This window comes from Agelaius tricolor, unplaced genomic scaffold (assembly GCF_023055355.1).
Source record: "Agelaius tricolor isolate 1412-34295 unplaced genomic scaffold, bAgeTri1.0.p SCAF_33, whole genome shotgun sequence".
In the NCBI taxonomy this organism is placed as follows: Eukaryota; Metazoa; Chordata; class Aves; order Passeriformes; family Icteridae; genus Agelaius; species Agelaius tricolor.
In genome coordinates, this window is record NW_027269293.1 from 1,759,215 (window position 1) to 1,783,579 (window position 24,365).

The 24,365-nt window shown below is 45.1% G+C and overlaps 4 protein-coding genes across 7 annotated transcripts; 3 read left to right on the plus strand and 1 right to left on the minus strand.

Annotated features, from left to right (window-relative positions):
• Positions 1-57: 57 nt before the first annotated feature.
• On the plus strand, positions 58-7,987 carry RAB8A (RAB8A, member RAS oncogene family). 4 transcript variants are annotated; one of them, XM_071452047.1, is made up of 9 exons: positions 58-217; positions 529-589; positions 779-839; positions 1,621-1,698; positions 2,123-2,212; positions 2,808-2,873; positions 3,209-3,259; positions 7,034-7,079; positions 7,218-7,987. In XM_071452047.1, the coding sequence occupies exons 1-9, from the start codon at positions 58-60 to the stop codon at positions 7,235-7,237; spliced, it is 633 nt and encodes a 210-aa protein (XP_071308148.1). In that variant the 3' UTR covers positions 7,238-7,987. The 4 variants fall into 4 exon arrangements, with proteins under 4 accessions (XP_071308148.1, XP_071308146.1, XP_071308150.1 ...); XM_071452045.1 differs by having other exon boundaries at positions 7,034-7,987; XM_071452049.1 differs by lacking the exon at positions 7,034-7,079.
• A 126-nt stretch (positions 7,988-8,113) lies between these two features.
• Positions 8,114-12,716, minus strand: CIB3 (calcium and integrin binding family member 3). Its single transcript, XM_071452051.1, has 6 exons — positions 11,697-12,716; positions 11,357-11,391; positions 10,499-10,610; positions 10,013-10,160; positions 9,066-9,261; positions 8,114-8,576 (listed from the first exon to the last, which is right to left on the minus strand). The coding sequence occupies exons 1-6, from the start codon at positions 11,745-11,747 to the stop codon at positions 8,555-8,557; spliced, it is 564 nt and encodes a 187-aa protein (XP_071308152.1). The 5' UTR covers positions 11,748-12,716; the 3' UTR covers positions 8,114-8,554.
• A 143-nt stretch (positions 12,717-12,859) lies between these two features.
• Positions 12,860-14,283, plus strand: FAM32A (family with sequence similarity 32 member A). The gene is made up of 4 exons (XM_071452050.1): positions 12,860-13,013; positions 13,135-13,273; positions 13,358-13,411; positions 13,567-14,283. The coding sequence occupies exons 1-4, from the start codon at positions 12,937-12,939 to the stop codon at positions 13,633-13,635; spliced, it is 339 nt and encodes a 112-aa protein (XP_071308151.1). The 5' UTR covers positions 12,860-12,936; the 3' UTR covers positions 13,636-14,283.
• A 408-nt stretch (positions 14,284-14,691) lies between these two features.
• AP1M1 (adaptor related protein complex 1 subunit mu 1) lies at positions 14,692-23,916 on the plus strand. The gene is made up of 12 exons (XM_071452044.1): positions 14,692-14,851; positions 15,316-15,472; positions 15,849-15,916; positions 16,424-16,554; positions 16,687-16,834; positions 17,216-17,342; positions 18,029-18,171; positions 18,967-19,038; positions 19,303-19,461; positions 20,090-20,215; positions 20,412-20,487; positions 21,770-23,916. The coding sequence occupies exons 1-12, from the start codon at positions 14,810-14,812 to the stop codon at positions 21,790-21,792; spliced, it is 1,272 nt and encodes a 423-aa protein (XP_071308145.1). The 5' UTR covers positions 14,692-14,809; the 3' UTR covers positions 21,793-23,916.
• The last annotated feature ends 449 nt before the right edge of the window (positions 23,917-24,365 follow it).

The window sequence follows — 24,365 nt, forward strand, 5'->3', positions numbered from 1 at the left end:
TCAGAGCCGCCCGCCAATGGCGTGCCGGCTCCGTGCGCTCTCCGCCGGGCTGGGCCAATGAGCGTGTGGTGGGCGGGGCCGGTGCCCACCAACATGGCGAAGACCTACGACTACTTGTTCAAGCTGCTGCTGATCGGCGACTCGGGCGTGGGCAAGACCTGCGCGCTGTTCCGCTTCTCCGAGGACGCCTTCAACGCCACCTTCATCTCCACCATCGGTGAGTGCCGCCCGCACCGCACCGCGCTCCCGCGCGGGGATCGCCCGCGGCACCGGCATCGGCGCGGGTTCGCTGCCGCGGCACCACCGGGCCCGGTTCGCTGCCATGCGGGTCCGGTTCGGGCCCGGTTCGCTGCCGTTCCCTGGCGGGCTCTCCGCACGGGCTCCGTGAGGGGCCGCTCCCGGCGGTGCTGGGCAGCGGCGGGCAGGGAGCGCTGAGGACGGGACACTGCGCAGCAGAATTGAGGGCAAAGCTGCTGGATTTGAGCTTTCGGCGGGAGCTGTGAGTAAAGGAATTGGTTCTCCTTGCAGGAATCGACTTTAAAATCAGAACGATAGAACTCGATGGCAAGAGAATCAAGCTGCAGATCTGGTAAGGCTCCTCTGCCGCTGTGTGCTGTGCGTGGGGATGCGTTCGGTTCTCATCCGCTTGTGCTGCTCGGTGGTTTATGGTATTTTAGCACTCAAAAGGCAGTTCTGAAGACTGGTTTATTTATCTAATTTATGTCCGGCTCGCGGCGGTGTTAGCGGAGCTGAGGCGGAGCTGTTGTGTGTGTTGCAGGGACACGGCCGGGCAGGAGCGGTTCCGGACCATCACCACCGCCTACTACAGGGGAGCCATGGTAGGGACACAGCCGGGATCCTGGGCTGGGCCGCACGAACCCAGCTGGCTCCGGAGCCCTCCCAGCACGGGGCTCTGCCAGGCTGCAGCTCCCAGCTCTGCTGCTGCTCCGGGGGCTGCTGGGGCTGTGCTGGGATGTGGGATAACCTCCTGTGCTGGGCTTACAGATGGGGTAACTGAGAGGTGTTTGAAAAACTTCTATTCCATTTTCAGTCTCGTGAGAAGGGTGAGACAATACAGATGTTATAATTCACGCCTTCACAGTCAGAAGCCAACTATTTCCTAATTACAATACACTATAAGTGGTTTTTGGCTTATCAACTTTTTACCACACCACATTATAGATACCTTAAAACCAATTATCTAAAACTACCCCTCATAGGTCCCACTACAATATATCTTTCATAATTCAATTTCTCCAAAGTATCTAGTCTTATTTACAAGACCATCTTTTGAAACTTTTTTCTAGTTCCATTTCTCTCTCAACAATATCCGTTCTATTCTGTAGTATTTCTAAGCCAGCATTTCTTAGCTCAAAGTTTACATGGGGATGCACACTGTGTGAGTCTTCTGTCTCTACAAATCCATTTCCCACCTTGGGACAATCTGGGACTTTGCAAAGGCAGCTTCCCCATGTTTCACTCTATAAATACATGTGCTGTCCACCTTATCTCACTGCCATTAGCTGGGATGTTAAAATTGTTAAAAATAGCCCCTGTTAAGTTGCTCCTGTCTGCTGTGGATAAACCTTTAACTAATAAACACTCTTTCTTTACCTTCAGGGCATCATGCTGGTGTATGACATCACCAATGAGAAGTCTTTTGAAAATATTCGGAACTGGGTGAGGAATATTGAAGAGGTAATTTCTCTCTTTACTCATTACTGACTGTTAAAGGTGTCATTTCTTCCTCTGAAAGTAATTAAAGCTGAATTGCTTCAGAAGAGTTCCATTCTGTCATGTGCTGCAGGGTACTTGGAAGATAAGTGGGAGGGAAGTCAGTAATGGTTCTGGAATGCCTTGGCTGGTGGTGATTTGTTGGGAGGGCTGTAGCCCCTGTATCTCTAGGGGCACCTAATGTGACAATTTCCTGCCACAACAAATGATCCAAGAACTGCCATGGTGCAGGTGACATGCTGGGAAGAAGGGTTGGGGGAGGCTGGAAAGCTGTGGAAGATGCTCAGCACTGGCATCTCTGTGTTGGGCACTCAGGGGGTGCCTCACCTGCCTGACAATGTGTGGCTGCAAAAGCCAAGCCCAAGTTTCTGCTCTGTGTTTGTCTCAGCACGCCTCTCCTGATGTTGAAAAAATGATCCTGGGCAACAAATGTGATGCAAATGACAAGAGACAGGTCTCTAGAGAGCAAGGGGAGAAGGTGAGTGCTGTGGCTTCTGTGTGCTTTCATTTGGGCTTTTCAGAGTGTAAAAGCTGCCCCTGCTGATTGTGTGGGACCCAGTGGTGCTCCTGAGTGAATGAACATTCCCCAAGCTGCCATGGCAATGCTCCCCCCACTGGGACCAACAGCAGAACCTGTGTTAAGGATTCAATTATCTCACAGATACAGTGGGACTTCTCTAAAAGGATGCTGGAGTTGGACATGAAGAAAATGTCTGTTTTGGCTGAAAGCCACTGAGACAAGGGAGATGGGGTTGTGTTTTCTGATCTCAGATGTTACTGAGTCAAGGCAGAGGTTTTTTCTGCACTGTGGTTGTTATGAGACTAACAAGGTATCTATGCAAGAAAGAAATAAAAAAGAGCAAGTGAAAATGTGTGCAGAGTGTAAAAGAGCAGAGCAAAGCCAGTGAGAACAGATGCCAATGGCAGTGGGATTTAGTTCCTAATTTTTGCAGATTGTTCTGTGTGAGTAAATCCCCAGCCCCACTGGCAGCAGGGACAGATGCTGTGCCCAGGGCTGTGTTTGGAGCTGTTCCTGCAATTGTTCAACTAATGTGCAATCTGCTTCTCTTCAGCTTGCTGCGAGTTTCGGGATTAAATTCATGGAGACCAGTGCAAAAGCAAACATAAACATAGAGAATGTGAGTACTGCTGCCCTTGCCTTGTGTGCCTTGTCCTCTCTGTGCAGAGCAGCACTGTGGGCAGCTGTCCATGGGGTGCAGAACTGCAGTGCTGCCTACCACACGTGGCTTGTTCAGCACTGGGCTGGGGCTGGCAGTGTGGCTTGGGGGCTCAGAAAGAGAAAGAAGGTGGTGGAGCTCGAGAAGGAGCATTAAAACCTGGAGCAGAGGGAAAAATACTGAAAACTGAACTTTCTTGTATAGCATGTCAAACCTGGGAAGGCAGCTTATTGCTATACAAAACTGTTAGAAAATGTTTTCTACCCTGTAACACTGAAATGTTGGACTTGTCACAGGCATTTTTCACTCTTGCAAGAGATATCAAAGCAAAAATGGACAAGAAGTTGGTGAGTAACTTTGATTTCATCCATGCTGGATTTAAATAGGAAAATAAAAGCAAACCAAAAGCCACATTGCAAGAACTGTTTCACACTGTATAAAAAATGTGTCACAGTCTCTTTTATGAAGGATCCCTGAAAGTTCTAGAAATGTATTTTTAGTTTGTCAAGCTGTGCTCTGATGTTGGCTGTCTCTGCATTTCAGGAATTAGCTGCAATGGTTGAGGTTTTCTACATAAAATTATCTGTTATTTGTTTTATCAAAAGTCAGTAGGGGGGTAGAGCAGTTTAATGATACTTCTCACTCTTGCAGCCTGAAAATCATATAAATTAGAGGTGGAGGAGGCAGACATCATACTTCAGGGTAGAAACTTCAAACTGTTTAAGAATAGGGAAAGAATTAATGGTTTTGGATAATCTTTGCACGAATATCCTGGGCAACAATTGGGTTGTCCTTTTACAACAAATAAATGCACAGTGGTGTTGGATTGTTCCTTAAGGAATATGAAATGAAGCTAATGAAGGCTCTTTCTACTCTTCCTGGTATTTCCACCTTCATGTGGAAATGAACAGACATGAACTGATGCTGTGGGATATTTTGGGTCTTGCTGATGATTCCTAAACCTTCCAACAAGAGCCAGACATGCCCTGTAATTTGTTGGTTTTTAGTCTCAGCTGTCTTTGAGTTGATGGAAGCTGAGCCACAAGCACAGTGTGAGCTGCTTGAAGCCAAAAGGTGCAGATGCAGTTCTCCAGTTTTTTGTCATGGCTGGTGTAAGATAAATGAGTGAAGCCTCTCACTGATTGTGGGAAGGGTTCTTGTGTGTGTCAGGCTTGGTTAGGAGTGACCAGATGAAGGATGGATGGAAGAATCTGTTAAGTATAAATAAGTAACTGGATATTGTTTCCATCTTCAGGAAGGCAATAGCCCTCAAGGCAGCAACCAGGGAGTCAAAATCACACAAGACCAGCAAAAGAAAAGCAGCTTTTTCCGATGTGTTCTTCTGTGAGGGACATGGCCTTAATCCGAGCTGGACTGTGCCTGTGCTAAGTGAGGTTTCCTCTTTCTGTGGACTTAGTGCTCCCAGCATACCTTGTCACTCTGTGACCATCTGAATAAGACATGGCTTATTTTGGTAATTGCCTGACTCTTCAGTTTTGGAGATGAAACAAGTTTATTTTGGTCAGATTGCCACTGGGCATGTGTATTGTCTAGCAGAGGAAGGACAGATCACGTGTGACCGGGCATGCAGCACCATTGCTTCAGTCTTCATTCGTATCTGCCACGTATCCCGTTGAGAAAGATGAGGCTGTGATCAAAATAAGAAACTGAAATGCCACTGTTGATGAAGTCCAGGTGTGCATAGATGGTACATGTGCATATCCAGTGTGTAGCTGCACACTGAATAGTGGCACAGGGCCATCCCAGAAATGCACCAAGGTGAGCAGTGCAGGCTGATGCCTTCCCAGGAGGTTGGAGGGAGCTTTCTGCAGCTCCACCTCTTTACTGCTACAGAGAAACTCCTTTATCTGCCTGGCTCTCACTCAGCTCTGTTACTCTAGACAATCCACAAGTACAATTGATGTTTTAAAAAAATTCTCCTCAGAGGAATCTCTATTTTTTTAAAAAAGAATGTGTGCTGTACATAGAATGGGTCCTTACCATTGGTAATTCATCCATGTTAGACTTGACTGTGCTTAATTAAGTACTGCAGGCATTCAGAGGTGTTTAACAGGAGCTGATGGCTACACTGAGTGCTGTACAGATGATCTGTCATCTGTTCTTGGAGAACAGGGACACTCACACAAACCTGTCACCTTACAGTGGGTGGCTTTACCACTCTCTAGCTGGGAATGACTCCAGGCCTATGATGACAGAGGAGGTACTTTTAAATCATGGCAAGGAAACGATTGCACTGCTCCCAGTCACTGTTCTCAAGCACTCCTGCTCACACATGCAAATAAAGTTGCACATCAGAACACTTTGAGCAGAGGCTCTCTGGTGCTGGTGTTGATCACTGCAGCATCAGCCAGGCTGTGTTAGCATCCCCACAAACCCAGGCCAGGACATTGCCAGGTGTGCAAGGCCAGAGCCAAGCACAGCCCCTCAGTGGTGCTGCTCCCAGGGCAGCACCAGGCCTGGCCCTGGCTCAGACTGGCAGGAGGAGCAGCAGCACCCCTGGGTGCTGCCCAGGGGCTGCAGCCATGGTGCACCTGCCCAGGAACACAGCAGCTGTGTCCTGCAGCTCACTGGAACTGAAACAGGCTTTGTTTACATTGACAGCTGCATTTAAGGGTAAAATCCAAGTTAATTTTGAAGCTGTGGAATTTACTGACCAGTTTGGTTTTCTTCAAGTTTGTGGTATTGAACTCTGGGCCTCAGAGTAGCACTAATAAGTGTTGCTGTGGTTAAATACCTGTTGGATTCACAATTAAAACTGTATAAATCTGCAGCATGCAACTGGGCCCAACAGGAATTCTGCCTGTTCCAAAATGGGAAAAGATTTCACTCTCCAAGTTGCTGGTTTATAGAAATGCATTTTAGATGCATTTAGATGATCTCTGTCCTGATGAAAGCTTTCCTCTAACCAAAACCTTATGATGGTTTGGTTCTTTGTTTACTTGTGGCTTTTTAGCATGAGGACTTGATGAACATGCCCTGTAGGGGATTTATACATAGATGTAATTTTAGGATAAAACCATGTGAAGTTACTGAGGAGGCTTCTAGACAGAGTGTGGTTAACACAGACCTGTGGACTGGACAAGCAGCACCTCTGTCTTGAGCTAAGGATGTTTTTTTAAAGAGTTTTTGTGTGCTTCAAGAAATGATTGAGGCACAGCTGGGGTGGTGATAAGCCAGGCTGAATTTCCTACATTACTCTGGAACAATTTGCTTCTGGCTTAGTCATAGCTGTGGATTGTCTTGCATCTGTATTGTGCTTTATACAGCCAGATGCTGGGCCAGATTTATTTTTCAGAGTGACTGGAAAAATTGGTGTTTATCTGACTTGATACCATGGGTCTGCCATGATGCTGGTTCTTGCCTGTGGACTGTATCAATAACTCATCCCAAGATGGGAAAACAAACCATATTCATTTACCAGTGGGTAAAACCTGAAGGATGCTATTGTGATTTTTCACTCATTTTCTAAATCTGAAGTGACTCTTGCATTCAGAATTCTTTGTATGTGAATCCCTTCTGTTTAAACTTATGCTGGTTGTTTGTTGCATGTGTTTATGTATCGAATTATGGCATTGTTTCCTTTGAAGTGGTTGGGTTTATGAACAACACCATTCTTGCTTGATCTCAGGAAGCCTCATGCAGTGACTGTGACCACAGTCATCACTGTATTCAGGGTATGAAGGCTCTACACAGACACTAAAGCTGTGTAAGCAACATGAAACCTAAAATGCATTTAGGTAAGAGAGGAAAAGGTTCAAGACACTGCACTGCACATGGGCTTAGCTGTGTGTCACTAAACACAGGCATCAAATCTAGAAGTACAGTGTGTTTCCATCACATCATTCAATTGCTGTGTTTATTAAGTATGAATGTAATGGGAAATGCAATTGTCAGAGAGGTACTCTGTAAATACATACTTAATCTACTTGTGTCTAAGCTTTCTTTAACTAAGGAGGAAAAAAGCAGAAATTGGGTACAAAACCTGTAAAACTGAGGAATTGAAGTAGGGCTGCAAAACTTAACTGTGCTTACTACACATTCTCAGTGTCTGAATACCACTAAAATGTCAAGTAATTGATTGATTACCATTTGTTTTGTAGAGAAACAAACCCAATTTTGAGCATGTCTTCAAATTCCCTTATTTCAGTGAGTATCATGGAATTCTGTGGTTGACCTTGTTTTTGAGGCTGGTTGCAGTGCATTGCAGTCTCCTTGTCCATAAATGGTGGAGCTGCTTTCTAACACTTCCTTAACACCTGTGTTGTCATTGTCCTGTGCTGACAGGCACAGCTCACGTTCCCTGACACCAGAACCTTACACCAGCTTCAGCCTTCCAGCCTCAGATTTATAAATCCTATGGATTATTGTAAGTCTCTTTACTGCTGCTGAAAATGATTTGGTCTCTCCTTTCCTGTGAGATGCTGATCATCTCCCTGATGATTGCTGAGGGGTTCTTGTGGTGCTGTGTTTGGCTGATGATCATGCTCAAAACTGCCAGGATTTCTTGTTCTCTTGGGCTGGCAGGGGATTGCACAAACAGCTGTGTGAGGATGGGCTCCTTTGTGCTTGGGGAAGAATGATGACCAACATGTGTCTGCAATTGTAGCTTAACTAAAGATTCTTCAAAGGAATGTCCATGGTAGCTGCAGTCTGAGTGTGCCAGGCTGCCTGATTCCCTGCCCCATCCTTCCTGCTGCCCAGAGTTTCTGTGGTTAATAAAGGTAACTGGCTGGTTAGCTGCTCTCTCCAGCCTTTCTGCAGGAATCATTGCTCTGCATTGAGTGTGACTTGGGACTTAGGACTTTGTTTGAAGGGAATTTAACACGTCCCCAAATTTGTAAAAATAACTGTAAATTGTATTTTTGGAATGATCACTTTTGGCTGCCACCCTTCCCACATTACAACTGCTTTCTTAAACACTTCTCATTGATTTTCATGTTTGTATTAAAACAAAGCTGTTGTTTATTACATGATGTCTGTTTTTACTCTCTTGTACAGGACCCTAAGTACTGCATAAATAAACTTCTTATGAAAAGAGAATTTTACAAACTTAAGTTTTCAGTCCTATTCATCATTTGTGCATAGGGACCCTGGTGGATGTGGAAAATAGGGGATTTCTGAAAATGGAGAAGATGGACAGGACCTGGGGTAGACTTTTGTCTCTAAACTATGCTGACCTTTTCATTGTAAATCCTGCACTGAGGGAGAATACTTCAGGAATTTATTTATTGGACCATTTACTAAGACCATAAATTATCAGAGGAGTTACTTATATTTTTGAAACTAAAGGGATTTTTTTTACTGGTTAAGGCATTTTTGGGTGAATTTTTAGAGGTTACAGTTTGATACAAGTCTCTTTACTTCCTGGTGGTATCAAATACTTCCCTTCTGACTGTCCAGGCCAGGTTTGCTCTGGCTGAGGGTGGGGAGTAGACATTTTGCTAAATTACAAGGAACTCCTGATGAAGAGCTTCACAAATCATTCCTTTTAAAGAGAGAAATGAAAGACAGTTCTCTGAATGGTTCAGTTACCAAAGTTGTCCTCTGTTATCTTGTGCTCTCCTGGCTGGCAATCTCAGGTGAAGTCATAGCAGCACTCCCATCCCCGTGGTTGACAAGATTCAGATTCGAATATGAAAGGTGCTGTTAAGAAAAGGAAGTCATGATCACTCCTGCATCCCTGTTCAAAGGATTTACTCCAGGTAATTGTAGGGCTCTGTGATAAACTGGAAACTTTATTTTTGCAAGCATTTGCAAAGATGGGGTACATTAAATAAATGCAAGGTTTGAGTGCTGGTTTGTGTAAGATGTGCATCAGAAACCACATTAACACTATGTTAAACACTGAGTGAGCAAATCTCACACATTTATCAATGTGATACATTTATCAAAGTGCTGATACTAACTTTGTCATTTACAAGGACCTTCTGTCCTGTAAAAAGCACTTTGGAAGTTCAAAAGCAAGTCAAGAAGCCTCCAGGCTTTTTCAAGCATCTCTTTTTGCAGTGTTTGCAGTGGGCAGCTCTACTAGAGCCTGCCACAGGAGAGTGGTGGTCTGCAAACACACACTTCAGAGGCTTCTGACAAGGAAACCAAGAGGATTTTGTGCTAGAGATTAAAAGCAAATGTTACCTGAGGAAATCTGGAGCTCGTACAATCATGTGCTGGAAGTCTGCCAAGGACAGCTTGCCATCGTTGTCCACATCAGCCTCGTAAATCACCTTCTCACACACCAGGCTGACTTCTTCTGGGGTCAGCTCATTGCGGGTTAGTTTGTTAACAGTTTTCTCTAGGTCTGATTTGCATATGTAATCGTCATTGTTGAAGTCTGACAAAGGAGACAAAGTTAATTTAAAGTGACAAAAGTCAGCATTTTACAGGGTTGTTTGCCAAGACCCAATAGAAGGGCTTGGTTCCCAGGCTGTGATGAATTTTCATCAGTAGAGTTCTCAAATCAGAAATGAAGTTACCTCCATCTATTTGTGAAAGAAATGAGTTGCCAAATAAAAATATCTTAATTTCTCCTTTTCATACATCAGGGTAACAACTGTAAGTGGTTTAATGGCTAAACACAGCCTAGCCATCATTAAATCATTCCAGCAAGATTATGTTGGTCTGATACATTGTTTGTCTTTAGCTGATAAAATAACTTTAGCTCATAAAATAACTCTAAATATACATTAAAAAAAAATCTTTACATTTGTCTTTGGAGAAAAAAAGCCTGCAGTGTTCTTCCCTACCTTGTCCTCCCAGATCCACCCTACAGAGTCATGGGGAGCCAGATCCCCTGTGCTGTGCTGTTCCAAGCAGCCCCTCAGACAGAAATATTTCTGAATGTTTATCAGCTCTTGAAAACTGCAGATAATTTCAAGTCATAAATTTGGCAGTAAATCTTAATACCAAATAAATTAGAGACAAAAGGATAAAGAAAACCAGAAGTTTTTAGAGGAGGGAGAACAAACATTCAAGTGCAGTTAAATGGTACCTAGAAGTCATTATGCTGACAAAGCAAGGATTTTTGCAGCCCTACACGAAGCTGCAGGATTTCCCCACTTACTTCTTCTGCATGTCTCACTCACCATAAATTTTAAAAGCATAATAAGCTTTCAAGTCTCGGGGAGCCATTTCACTTAGCACAGAAAACATGTCCAAAAAATCCTCCAAAGTCATGTTGCCGTCGCCGTGCTCTGAGAACACCTCGGCTATCCGCTGCCGGAAGGGGTTGTCCTGGGAAACAGCACAGGAGCAGGGCAAGGTCATCCCTACCAGCATTGACTGCACTGCACGTGGAGCGAGATTATTTTTGTTGAAACACCTTTTTGGCAATTTGTCCCCTTTCTGCCTCTAAATTCTTGTCTAATGCTGCGTCAGGAGCAGACACAGCCACACCCGGTTTAACCTTTGTGCTGTTTTCTGGGAATGACTAGAAGCTTCCCGAAAGACTTTTTTACTTTGATAGCCCAAATTAATTTCCGTGGCAGCCTCCCAGCAATTAGGCCTGGATGAATTATTCAGGAAGGGTAGATGAGCCTGGCATGAGTCACTCGAGTCGTGTGTGCGGGTACCTTGAGCTCGGGCATGCTGCCGATGAGCTCGTAGGGCAGTGTCACGGCCGGTTTGTCCGAGTAGTCAAGGGGAACGAGCTGCGGGGCCAGGTCTCGGTACCTGTGGAACAGCCTGCGACAGAGAGAAAGGCTTGTTGGCTCTTGAGACTTCTGGCAACAAGCTGGTTTGCTTGTCCACCTCATTTTTCACCCTCTGCATCCGTTACCAGACACTAAGTTACAGTATGTTTTTGTCGGAACAAGCGTTATTAAAACAAGCGGCAAAGTGTAACTGGTGAAAAATCCAAAGCTTCATTACAGAACTAAAATCTTACACAGGACATGCAGCCAAACCTCCAGGAGAGGAAAACAAGTTCGTGTTTTCAGTGAGGACTCTCAGTCCCACCTGATCCTGCCTTTATCGGATCCTTTGGCCAGAGATGAAATAGGGAGTTCAGTGGGAAAAATGCGTCTTGGAGGAGCAGTGTAATTGTTTACAAGAAAACATGGAAAAAACTTGACACAATCAGCAAACTATTCCAGAGGATAACAGTACAAGGATAACTTTGAAACATCTGTCTGAAAACCCTGTGAGAGAACTGTGGGTGTCGCTGCCACTAAGATGTAATTCATTACATTTATTTCTAATAAATAAAGAGGGACTAGTACATTAATATAAATTTTAAAATTCTGACTCAGTTTAGGATAGGGTTTGTAAATTAAAAAAAGCCACCAAAAAAGCTCAGATTGCTCCAAAGTATCAATTTAAATTTGAATAAATCCATTTAAAAATTATTTTTTAAATACATTACCCCATTTGTAACCTGTCTTTACAGCAATCTCTGTCCTTTATTCACAACATGCATACAGAAGACTCACCTCAGAATTTCTTTCCTTGTGAAAAATGTGCAGTCCTATAAAATAAGAAAAAGTATAACACAAAATGACAGTTTTTAACATGCATTGGCCCAAACTTTTCCCATGCAGTGACTTAAATGAAGTTATACTGTAGTATATGTGTAAGCCTTAAAGATTTCTTTTTGGCATACAATTAGGCATATCTTATAACCCTTCCTTTTGCTGTAAAAATCAAACTATGCTCCTAAAATCTTTGCTGCAATCCAAACTGATTTTCAAAAGATGTTGTTTTAAAAAACCCAACAATACCTTTGCCATTATTCAATGTCTTGCCCAAACTGCCGTTTAGTTTGCTTTATACCTGATATGCATCCAGTTGCTCTTGAGTGAAAATGGTTTGCTTGTTGCCCATTTTGAGCTGGCAATACTGACTCTTGTCAGTTCTTTCCTCAAAGGCACCTTTAAAGGTCGTCTGGATATTCGGTTATTAAAAGCTGCAACAATGAGGCTCAGGTACAGCAGAGGATCAGGTAACCAACTTCTCCAGGCTGCAAAGTATCATAATAGGAGCATTTCATCAAATCTTTAGTCTGGCTGCTTGAGGCTCTTATCCAGCAGCATTCACCCGTCTCCTGTGTGCACCACGAAGACTCGGGTTACAGGATTTAGCCAAATAACTAAAAGCTGCTCATTAGTGCCCTTCAGCTGCAGGTACATCCAGTGGACACGGCTTTTTCATGCCTTCAGATATGGGGAATTAACTGAGAAGTGTTAGTAGCGTTTTCCTTCTTTAAAATTTAACATCAAATGATGGAAATTTGGTAGCCTCTCCTCCTTTCCTTCTCACGTTTTATAGGGTCAGAATTATAAAGGTTGGGAAAGCCCTTTTAGGTCATTAATGCAGCACTGCCAAGGTCACCGCTATACCATGTCCCCAAGTGCCACATGCACAAGTTTTTTGAACACTTCCAGGGATGGTGACTTCACCACTGTCCTAGGCAGCCTGTGCCACTATTTTCCTTTAATGCACACTGTTAAAAACATCCACATTTTGCAAGTCCCGCTTCGGTTCCCCTCACGGAGATAACTCGGGACTGGGCTCGCTGCCGGATCCCCTCACGGAGGGGCCGGGCGGGGCTCGTTCCTGGTTCCCCTCACGGAGGGGCCGCTTCCCCTCACGGAGGTGCAAGGCGGCTCACGGCAGCCCCGGTTCCCCTCACGGAGGGGCCGGTTCCCCTCACGGAGGTGCAAGGCGGCTCACGGCAGCCCCGGTCCCCCTCATGGAGGTTCAAGGCGGCTCACGGCAGCCCCGGTTCCCCTCACGGAGGGGCCGGTCCCCCTCACGGAGGTGCAAGGCGGCTCACGGCAGCCCCGGTTCCCCTCACGGAGGGGCCGGTTCCCCTCACGGAGGTGCAAGGCGGCTCACGGTAGCCCCGGTCCCCCTCACGGAGGGGCCGGTTCCCCTCACGGAGGTGCAAGGCGGCTCACGGCAGCTCCGGTTCCCTTCACGGAGCGGCCGGGCGGGGCTCGAGCGCGGCTCCCGGCCCCGGCCGCGCCGTTGCGGCGGTGCCGGTAGAGGGCGCGGGCGCGGCCGTTCCGCCATGGCGGATTACGAGGCGGTGCAGCGCGGCCCGCTGCGGCTGAAGGGCAGCGGCGGGGCCCTGGGGGCCGGCAAGCGGTGAGGGGCGATGGGGGGAAGCGGGGGAGAACGGGGGGCGGTGAGGAGGGGCCGGGAGAACGGGGGGCGAAGAGGGGACATACAGCCCCGGGGCTGAGCGCTGACCGGGCGCTCCCCGCAGGAAGAAGAAGAAGGCGAAAGACAAGGCCCAGATCCTGGAGCAGATCGTGAGCAGCAAGAAGCAGGAGGAGGAGAAGAAGCGCGGGCTGGACAAGCGGACCCCGGCGCAGGTGGCCTACGAGAAGATGCAGGAGAAGCGGGTAAGGCTTTAAAAACCCCCGAGAACCCCGGGGTGCGGCCGCTGAGGAGGCTGCGAGTAACCGGCCCTTCTGTGTCTCCTACAGCAAATGGAGCGGATCCTGAAGAAAGCATCGAAAACCCACAAGCAGCGAGTGGAGGTGAGCAAAACCATCCCGAGTTCCTCAGACCAGCGTGTTTATTGTTGGGCTGAAGGAGCTGTTCCTCCTTGTCAAAGGCAAGCCGGGACGCAGGGGAGGTTGTGGTTCAGCTTGGTAATGTCAGCACCCGTTTTCTGTCTCTTTTCCTCCCCCAGGACTTCAACAGGCACTTGGATACTCTGACTGAGCATTACGACATTCCCAAAGTCAGCTGGACTAAATGACCGGGCTGCTTTTCACGGCTCTGGAGCTGGACTTGTGTTTTGTCAATCAAGCAGGGTTGCCGTGTAAATCTTGTCTTTTCTCCATATTGTCTAATACATCATTTGAGCTTTTATGACTTTATACTGTCTTATTTTATAGACTTGTTTTTTCAAACCAAACATGCAGCAATGTCTCCCCTGGGCTGAGGAGCTCTGGTTTACGTCGATGCAGAGGGCTGGTTTTTCTTAGTGTTTATAGTGAGATTAAGGCCAAAACTAATTGCTGGGAGCCAGATGGAAAACATTCCTTTATTTCTTTGGTTCTAACAGTTCTCCCTCTTTGAGGTGAAGAGTCTGACAGGCTCACATTATTTAAGTTTCTCTATTAAGTTATGTGAATTGTGTAATTAACTATCTATCAAGTTCTGTCAGAGGCCACATTGCAAAATGTGAAATATGTAAAATTGTTTTACCGAAGGATATTCTTTGATATTTGATCTTTGTATACTTTCAAGCCTAACCAGCAAGAAGGGAGGTTTAATCCATGGAATAGAGAGCAGCCAACAAGCTCTGAGTGATGTCCAAGTTTTGATAGCTGATGTGCTGGATTTCTGGGATCCCACCGAGCATCCAGGCTTGTGCAACTCTGAAATAAATAATCAGCGTGTCTCTCGAGTGTGTAATTACTGACTTGCTGTGCACCGGGTACTCAATCCGATTTTTGTGGAAAACAGAATCATTTCTATCTTGAGTATCAACAGTATCATTTCTATCTTGAGCTCTCTCAGAGGGGTCTGCTGCAACTTGTAAATTCGATGTAATTTATTAAAACGCTGCTTTCATCCCTTTTTTTGGTGTGCTGATAAACGCATGAAATGGGGAGTGTGGAGTTCGATCCTTACCCCTGCAGGGATGACATGTATAATAACGTTCCAACTCCTAAGGCGCCGCTAAAACCGGGATATTGCTTTTAACCCGAATGACGTTCCGAGCCCTGGTGCTCAGCGCGTGGCCGGGCTCCACCTCACCCTGGGCGGGCCCCGGGGCCGTCCCAGCACTACCGGGACTCTTTAACGTGGCCGTTCTCTCGCGGTGTCCCTCCGCCGCCCGGCGCGTATCGCTGCGCGCGGCCCGTGCCGTCACTTCCCGCGGAAGCGGAAGCGGAAGGCGCGCGGGACGCGGCCCGGCCGGGGCGATGTCGGCCAGCGCCGTCTATGTGCTGGACCTGAAGGGGAAGGTGAGGCCCGGAGCCGAGCGGGGGTTCCGCTGCTCCTGGGAGGGCTGCGGGGGTTCCGCTTCCCCGGCTGCCAGCCCCGGGTTAGCCCGGCGGGCACAGGGGAGTGTGGCCTGTAGCCCCTCGCCTGTAGGGGTGTTGGGCGAGGCGGCATCCCCGGCTAATTCATCTCTGCCGGCGTTTTGCCTCAGAGCAGTTGCGTGTTTTCCTATCCTAAAATCGTTGTGAGAGTGTGAGCAGGAATAGGGGAAGGTCTGGGAAATATTAATACATGACTTTGCACTTAAATGTTGGTATTCGCGTTTTAATCGGCAGAGTATTTCAGCATTGTGGTTTGCACGTGTAAATGCAGGCAGGCTCGAGGGAAGCTGGATGATTTTACAGGGGCCTTTCACGCATTTGTGTGTCTTGCATGAGAGCGTCCTCATGGAAGAGAAAAAAGAAGGATTTGGTTGCTTTCTTTGTAGGTTCTGATCTGTCGGAATTATCGTGGAGATGTGGACATGTCAGAGGTGGAACATTTTATGCCAATCCTTATGGAAAAGGAAGAAGAGGGGACACTTTCTCCTATCCTAGCACATGGGGGAGTTCGTTTCATGTGGATTAAACACAACAACCTGTATCGTATCCTTTGTGCTGCAGATGTGCTGACGTGCCAAGGGCTGCTGGTTTGGGTTTTTTAATGTCAAAATGCAAGCTGGAGAATGGATGAAGTGGTACAAAAAGCCTATATTCAGTATAGTTAGTTATATTAAATAAGGGCTTTTTGTGCTTTACTTAGTGTAATATGCACCAGCAGCAAAAGGTCCAGAAAAGTTTTAATTTTACCCTAATTAATGACTTCCTGAATGTTTATCTTTATATCTCTTTAGATCATATCTACTGTTAAGTAGTTAATGCATAATTCCTCTAGGCAACTCTATTTGCCTAAAATTAGGCTTTTTAAAATGCACTTAGTAAACTTTTTTTAAAATGCACATTCCTGAACATCCTTCATCAGTTGTTGCAACTTCTAAGAAAAATGCTTGTGTATCACTGGTGTTTTCATTTTTATATAAAGTAGTTCAGGTGAGTATGATTCAAAAGTAACATTTGTGTTCTGTCTAGATAGAAGTGCACAGAGCTTTCACATTTTTAAAGAACTTCAACAATAGCGTTTTTACTTGATATTTGAGTGTTTTTTAGAACTACCTAATAAGGGTACTGATGTTTAGTAACTGTGTAGGCAGAGGATGGGGCACAGTGCTGTAATAGTTACACAAGAGCTGAGCACCTGGAGGAGATTGTGAATTGGTGCATGAACCAAACACAGATCCTGTGCTTGGTTCATCTGTACCTGTTGAGAAAAATACTTTCTCCAGAATAAATGTTTTTCATTATAGTTTCTTCTAGGATTCTCTGTATGTGATTTAATTGTGGTGGTTTCCTGGGGCTGATCTGAGCAGAATGCTGTTTGGGAAGGAAGGGGTTGGAACTTTACAAGATTATTATTTTAGATGCAGGAATTCCTTCTGCATGTGCTGTGCTGCCTCAGTTAATGTCCTTCTCCCTCTCCCTCTTCTTGTTGCATTTCAGGTTTTTTCTGAATATTTCAAGGAGTTGGAAGAAGAGAGCATTAGGGATAATTTTGTTATTATTTATGAGTTGTTAGATGAGCTTATGGATTTTGGTTATCCACAAACCACTGATAGTAAAATTTTACAAGAGTAAGTATCACTGAACAGTAACAAAGGAATGTTTTGACCCTTTTTTCATAGGCAAACAAATGTTTCAATGTGTTCTAATTATCAAAAACATTAATGTTCTTATTTTTCCATGCCAATTCTCTGGTTGTGAAGGTACATCACTCAGGAAGGCCACAAACTTGAAACTGGAGCCCCACGCCCGCCTGCCACTGTTACAAACGCTGTTTCATGGAGATCAGAAGGGATAAAATACAGGAAAAACGAGGTGTTCCTGGATGTCATAGAGTCAGTTAACCTTCTGGTGGGTACCTTGTAGTTTAGGTTTTGTGTGAGAATTGTAGGAGGAAGTGTTAAAAAAGGCTTTTTGTGTGAAAACCTGCAATAGAAAGTCTGACTGTGGAGGGTGGGCTGTGACACTCAAAGCAATGTCATCATTAAGTTCCCCCAAGGAAATCCAGTACAAATACTGCTTTAATTGTGTGTGCTGCTGATTTTTGGATGTGTCCTTTGATCCTCTGTCTGTGCTGCTTGACGTCCCTGATTTAATTCACTCTCCTGGATTAATTCTTCATAAGAAACACATCCAAGAAATCCCAGGGTAGAGGGATGGGGTGGGAGTGTTTCTGGATGTCACAAGGTCCCCCATCAGAGATGTCTTACCTTCCTCTTCCTCTTTCTCCAGGTCAGTGCCAACGGGAACGTGTTACGGAGTGAGATAGTTGGATCCATTAAAATGAGAGTTTTCCTCTCGGGAATGCCAGAGCTGCGCCTTGGGCTGAATGACAAAGTTCTCTTTGATAACACAGGCCGTGAGTGTTAGCACCATAATCATCACAGATGCTGTCTGGAGTCTTGAGGTTTGGGATCACAGAATCATGGAGGTTGGAAAAGCTCTCTGAAATCACAAGGTCCAACTGCTGAGCAGCACCACTGTGTTCAGCACTAAGCCATGTCCCCAAGTCATCCACAGACCTTCTGGACACTTCCAGGGGTGGTGACCCCACCAGTGCCCTGGGCAGCCTGTGCCAATGCATGGCCATCCTTTCAGTGAAGAAATGTTCCTAAAATATAACCTAAACCTCCAGTGGCACAACCTGAGGCCGTTTCCTCTTGTCCTGAACTGAGTTGCCCGGGAGCAGAGCCTGACCCTCCCCAGCTCCATCCTCCTGTCAGGGAGTTGTGGAGAATGAGAAGTCTCCCCCTGAACCTGCTTTGCTCCAGGCTGAGTCCCCCCAGCTCCCTCAGCTGCTCCTTGTGCTCCAGCCCCTTCCCCAGCTCCGTTTCCTTTTCTGGACACACTCCAGCCCCTCAATGTTGTTGTGGAGGCTCCAAAACTGATCACAGGATTCTAGGTGCCTCAGCAGTGCCCAGCACTGGGGGACAGCCACTGCCCTGATCCTAGGAATTGGCTGAAAGGAAGGAATGTCAGCAGGCAGCAGCTGTGCTCTGGTGAGATTTGGGCCATGGCTTGTGTGACCTGTGTGTTTTCTGCTAGGTGGGAAAAGTAAATCAGTAGAACTGGAAGATGTGAAGTTCCACCAGTGTGTCCGTCTGTCTCGCTTTGAGAACGACCGGACCATCTCCTTCATCCCACCCGATGGAGAGTTTGAGCTCATGTCCTATCGCCTCAACACCCACGTGAGTCTGGATCTCTGCTTCTTAAAATGAAAATGGCTTAGATTGTAGCCACAAGAGCTTTCCCTTTTGTTTTTTTTCCCTCTTAAAACATGGGCAGCACATGGGGTTTTTGGGTCAACTGTTAATAGCAAAACTTGGTGCTCGCTCCTTCTGGAGGAAGAAGGAAGTTTAGATTTCACTTAGAAATAAATCTCTGGATTTTCAACTGCTGTTGAAACCTGGTTTTGAAATACTGTGTTTTTAATCTAACTACACAATGTCAGTGTAACAATTCATTGTGCTTGTTAACAACAGTATTTATGTCACTTAGTTTGAGTGGAGTATGCCAGCCATGGTGATAAAGAAAAGTCAAAAAATTCAATCTAGACAAGGTCTATAGCAAAGAAATAGTTCAGTCCCTAGTATGTAAAACTATCAAATATTTTCTGATGCAAGTGTTTGTTATTAGGGATTAATCTGAGACATATATTTTTAAGCCTATAATTCTTGTACATTTGATATATATGTATATCAAATGTACAAGAATTATAGGCTTAAATATATATATATGCATATATATATATACATATATACATATATATATATTTTTATATATATATACACATTCTTGATATATCAGTGCTTGCTCACCTGTATAATTATTTCTTTAAAAACCACAATTCTGTCATTTTGAGTACCCCAGGCTGCATTTTCTTTCTGGTTCACGTATTGAGTGTAGTATTAAGGGAAAGCAACATTTTGGTGCCTCTGTCAGAGTAGAACTCAGAGCTGTGATGTGTTTTTTTCCACCACCAGGTCAAGCCCCTGATCTGGATTGAATCTGTGATTGAGAAACATTCCCACAGCCGCATCGAGTACATGATCAAGGTCAGACATCCTTTCATAATTATGGCTAATTTTAGTCTTCTTTTGTTTGTTTTCAAAGCTTGTACATTTTTGTACAAGTATTCAGCATTTCTGTGGGGCTGAGACACCTTTGAAGACTTCATTTGTCAGTTATGATCTCAGTTCCAGTTCTGGTTCTCAGGACACAGGTTGGGGTGGAGGGGAGCTGTGTGTCTCACAGCTCTCTGAGCTCACCATGGAAATACTTAAACTCTGCTTTTCTGCTTTATTGTTTTTCTTCTTTAGGCAAAGAGTCAATTTAAGCGTAGATCAACTGCCAACAATGTGGAGATTCACATCCCAGTTCCAAATGATGCAGACTCGCCAAAGTTTAAAACCACTGTTGGAAGTGTCAAATGGGTTCCAGAGAACAGTGAAATTGTCTGGTCCATTAAATCTTTTCCAGTAAGTGTTATTTTTTTACTCTTACCACCAAAGATTGTAATAATTACTTAACACTAAGGATTCCATTCACATTTAAACTCTGCCTAAAGCAAATCCTGTCGGTATCAGACAAGTAGCAGTGGACTCTTCTTCCTTTTCCATGGATGGAAGTTTGGAACTTGCTAATAGCTGTTGTTTATATTTGTTTCACTTGGACATTTTTTCAGAACCCGGGCAGAGAGCAGATTTTTGAGTGATGTCTCTGGGTGGTGCAATCCTTGGCCTGGCTTTAGCAGCAGCTGCTTGAGTTTTGTCAGGCTCTACTTCTTGGGTGGTTCCACAAGCATGAGCTCTGTCCACTGCTAATGATGTGATAGTGCAGCTGTGTGTCACTATTTAATCAGAATTTTTGAGTATGAGGCTGGAAGAAAATGAATTATGCCTCAGGCTGGATCTGCTTTGTTTTTTTTTTAAAGGATTTTTAAAATAAAAATACATCTCACTTTGAAGCCCTGGAGAAGAGCTGGAATAAATAAATAGTCAAGTTCAGCAGTTTGGTGTTAAGAAAACTACTTGGATCATTGCAAGTTTTTTATTATTTTTTTTTTGTTTCAAGAAAAAAAACCAAACAATTGTCCCTTTTGGATAGGGTGGAAAAGAATACCTGATGAGAGCTCACTTTGGACTTCCAAGTGTTGAAGCTGAAGACAAGGAAGGAAAACCTCCCATTAGTGTAAAGTTTGAGATTCCCTATTTCACCACTTCAGGAATCCAGGTCAGTGTTTGAAAACAGAAATGCTGATAAATTCACAAGCTGGGCTCCAACACACGAGGTGTTTCTCATCTTGATGATTCCTGTTCAAGACAGATTTTTACCCATAAAAGGGTTGGGTTTTTTGCTTTTCATTTTTGCTAAATGCTGCTTTGTCAGCATGAGAGGCTTTAAATCTTACAGATCTTTTTTTTTCCAGGTTCGTTACTTAAAGATAATTGAGAAGAGTGGCTACCAGGCTTTGCCCTGGGTGAGGTACATCACCCAGAATGGAGGTGAGAGGAGGGGAATATTTTGTTTCTCCAGAACACACCTACAAAGTGAAGCTCCTGTTTTTTGAGTATGAAACTGTCTGGTTTAGATACACAGTAAATCAAACTACACTGTTTCTTTTCTAGTCCCCTTTTTGGTGTGGTAATGAAAGACCCAATGGGGTAGAGTGGTAATGCTGTTCAAGTGTTTTCTAATTGAGCTGGAATTTGGGAAATTTAAAAACAAACATGTCATTAGCAGTGTGCTCACACACACCATTCTGCCAGCTTTAACATGTGTAAGACACTGTCTAGTACAAAATACTGGAATTTTAGCAAGCAAAAATGGTAGGGTTTGGTTTTGTGTTGGGGTTTTTATTTTATAGAATTGAAAAATCCCAAACTGGTTTGGGTGGGAAGGGGCCTTAAAGCTCATCTTGTTCCACCCCTGCCATGGCAGGGACACCTCCCACAGCCCCAGCTGCTCCCAGCCCTGTCCCTGTCCCTGTCCCTGGGACACTCCTGGGATCCAGGGGCAGCCCCAGCTGCTCCCAGCCCTGTCCCTGTCCCTGGGACATTCCTGGATCCAGGGGCAGCCCCAGCTGCTCCCAGCCCTGTCCCTGTCCCTGGGACACTCCTGCATCCAGGGGCAGCCCCAGGTGCTCCCAGCCCTGTCCCTGGGACACTCCTGGGATCCAGGGGCAGCCCCAGCTGCTCCCAGCCCTGTCCCTGGGACACTCCTGGGATCCAGGGGCAGCCCCAGCTGCTCCCAGCCCTGTCCCTGTCCCTGGGACACTCCTGGGATCCAGGGGCAGCCCCAGCTGCTCCCAGCCCTGTCCCTGGGACACTCCTGGGATCCAGGGGCAGCCCCAGCTGCTCCCAGCCCTGTCCCTGGGACACTCCTGGATCCAGGGGCAGCCCCAGCTGCTCCCAGCCCTGTCCCTGTCCCTGGGACACTCCTGCATCCAGGGGCAGCCCCAGCTGCTCCCAGCCCTGTCCCTGTCCCTGTCCCTGGGACACTCCTGCATCCAGGGGCAGCCCCAGCTGCTCTGGGCACCTGTGCCAGGCCCTCACCCCCTGCACAGGAGGAATTTATTCCTCATATCCCATCCAACCCTTCCCTATTCAGTTGAAGGCTATTCCCCCTCTCAGTATTTTATTGATATTTGCATCTTCTTTTATTAATATCTATTAACACAAGAAGCTATTTTATCACTTTATCCCACCTTGCTGCTCTGTTTTACTCCTTTGAATGAGACAAATCACTAAAATTGGGTTTTTGTTGGTTTTTTTTTCCCCTTTTCAGACTACCAGCTCCGAACACAGTAAAACACCTCACAGGCACCACAGCCACCAAACCTTCAGGCCTAGAATTCATGTGCAGAAGCTTCTGTGGTCCTGAGAGCTGTGAATGTTGTTGCCAAGGCTCTCGTTTCTGCAATCTTGGATTGACAGAAGAAAGATTGGGAATTTATTGATTTCAATAATGTGTTTGAGCTTTTGAACCATTAGTATTGATTGTGTGAATATTTATTTCATTCTTAGAACGTGCTGATCTTGCTGCTAAATGCTAATTACATTAGGAGTAGCAGTTACATTGAGGAGCCAGGAATCCAGAATGAACCTTGGGAATGTCTTGTGGATGCCTTGTCAGTTCCAGTTGCAGAGTTTCTAGTATTTGTATTTTAGGATCCCTAAAGACATTGGCAGCATTATGCTACAAATTAGGGAGATGATTGTGCAATTAAATGACTGCTGAACACTTCCTTGTATTTAGCCCAAGGTATTTTTTGTTTTTTTTTTTTTTCTGGGCATTTGGGTGCCTTAACTCATTCATAGCTCTGTTAACTTAAAAAAAAAAAATTGCAGAACATGAGTTGAAATTATCTGAAGTCAAAAAATACTATTAGCTTTTTTTTTGCATGGTTTCAAAGGAATTAATCTGAGAGAACAGCTTCAAGTGAAAGGTTTGGAAGCAGAAATAGGGGTTTGTTAAAGCCTGAGTTAACTGAGAACAGGAGTAAATGCCTGTGGGAGAGCCTCTGGAAGCAGGATTGCTGCCTCCAGTCAGTGAAAATGCAGGTGAGAGTTCCAACCTTGAGACACCCCAGGGCCTGGAAACCCTCTGCCAACTGACCAGTATTTGCTTTTTCAAATTTCTGTTCATCCAACAAGTTCCCAATTGTCCTATGTAGGCACCAAGCCTTAGTTTAGGTATTAAAAGACCAAAACCCTTCTAGAGGTAATGGAGACCAAAACCCTTCTAGAGGTTATGGAATTTGGTAGGAAGATTGGGTGTTCATGATTATTTTTCCAGACAATAGTAATATACTCCAAGCTCTTCCTGGAAGTTACTGTATAAGAAGAGGCCCACAAAAACACAGTTGCCATCTTTCTTCCAGCTTGCCTTTGGTGTTAATTTAGGGCAAATACTTCCCCTTTTTTGCTGTAGTTTGCTAGAATTGTTTCACTTCATTTGCCCTAAGGAGAGATGTTTTCTCTCTCAGTCTTTTCCGTTTGTAAGCAGCTGTTACTGTATCTTCCTGGCAGAATGAATAACACTTTGCAATGTTATTCTTAAAGGTATTATTTTTTTTTTTACATGCCATTTCATTTTTTTTTTCTCAGAAGCTACAACTGGCATGGGTGTACATAGTTCTTTTGGGTTTTGGTGAGGTTTATTTTTTTTTTTTTTCAGGAAAATTGTGACGGTTATCAGTATTTTCTTTACACAACTTTTAGGCTGTTTTAGCTTGAATTTAGTACTCCTGAGAGGTGCTAAACTTCCACCATCAAAATCTAAATATCTATGTCTGCAGATGTGATGTAACAATACACTATGTGCAAAATTCTCCACTGGTGGGAGAGTCCAGGAGCGTCCACAAAGAGTGAGAATCAGTCACTGTCCTCACTGAATCCTTGTAGACTCTACTTAGATACACCTGTGTGTAAATTAGCCAAAAACCAGCTCAACTCCCCCCAGGCTGCAGCTGCTGTGACATCACAGAAGATCTGCCTCAGGAAATCCCATGTCTGGTGGTGTTTGGCAACAACCACAGCCCCAGTTTTTGGCAACCCTGGGTGTGGACAGGTGTATTCTGACTCTGTTTGTCACCCAAAAAAAGCTTGGTGTTGAAACAGAATCATCTTGTTCGAGATTTCAGTTCCACTGCTCATTTTCATCTGAACAATTAAGCTTATGACTGGACTAAAACTTTTTATATTAAAACTGTAGCTGGTTGACAAATCACTTTCTGCTGACTTTATTTTTCCAAGTGTTTGCTCTGATTATGCCTGTAAAATGTGACTCTCCATCTTTGTTCTCCTCTTGGAGTTTGGATCTTGTGGACCAGAACCATGTTTTCTTCTGTTTTGTTGCAGTTTGACTGTTTTGATGATGGGGCATCATCCATGCTTGTCCAGAAGGTAATAAAGGCAGAAAGTCCTCTTTGAGTCAGTTGTACTTTGCCTGATTCTTTTTCACTTGGATCTACACCAGGTAGATCTCAGAGTATGCTCAACTCTTATAATGTGAGGCCTGGATAAGTGGAACAGACCTTCATAAAAGCAGGAAGTGCTGATATTCCTGATTCAAAAAAAAAAAAAAAAAAATCACTTTTCTGTTCTTAGCAAAATCCACCCATGCACCATAAAATTGGTGCTCAGAAATCAAAATTCCCCCTTCTCATCCACTCATTGGTACAATGTGGGTGCCCAGGCAGAAAGACAAAACCAAGGGATGTTATTGCAGCCCTTGATCTCCTCCAAGGAGGGCAGGTTTGGGTGGGACACTGAGAAGAAACTTCCCTGGATCCCTGGAAGTGTCCAAGGCCAGGCTGGAGCAGCCTGGGACAGTGGAGGCTGCCCCATTTGGAATGGGATGGGCTGTAATATCCAACACA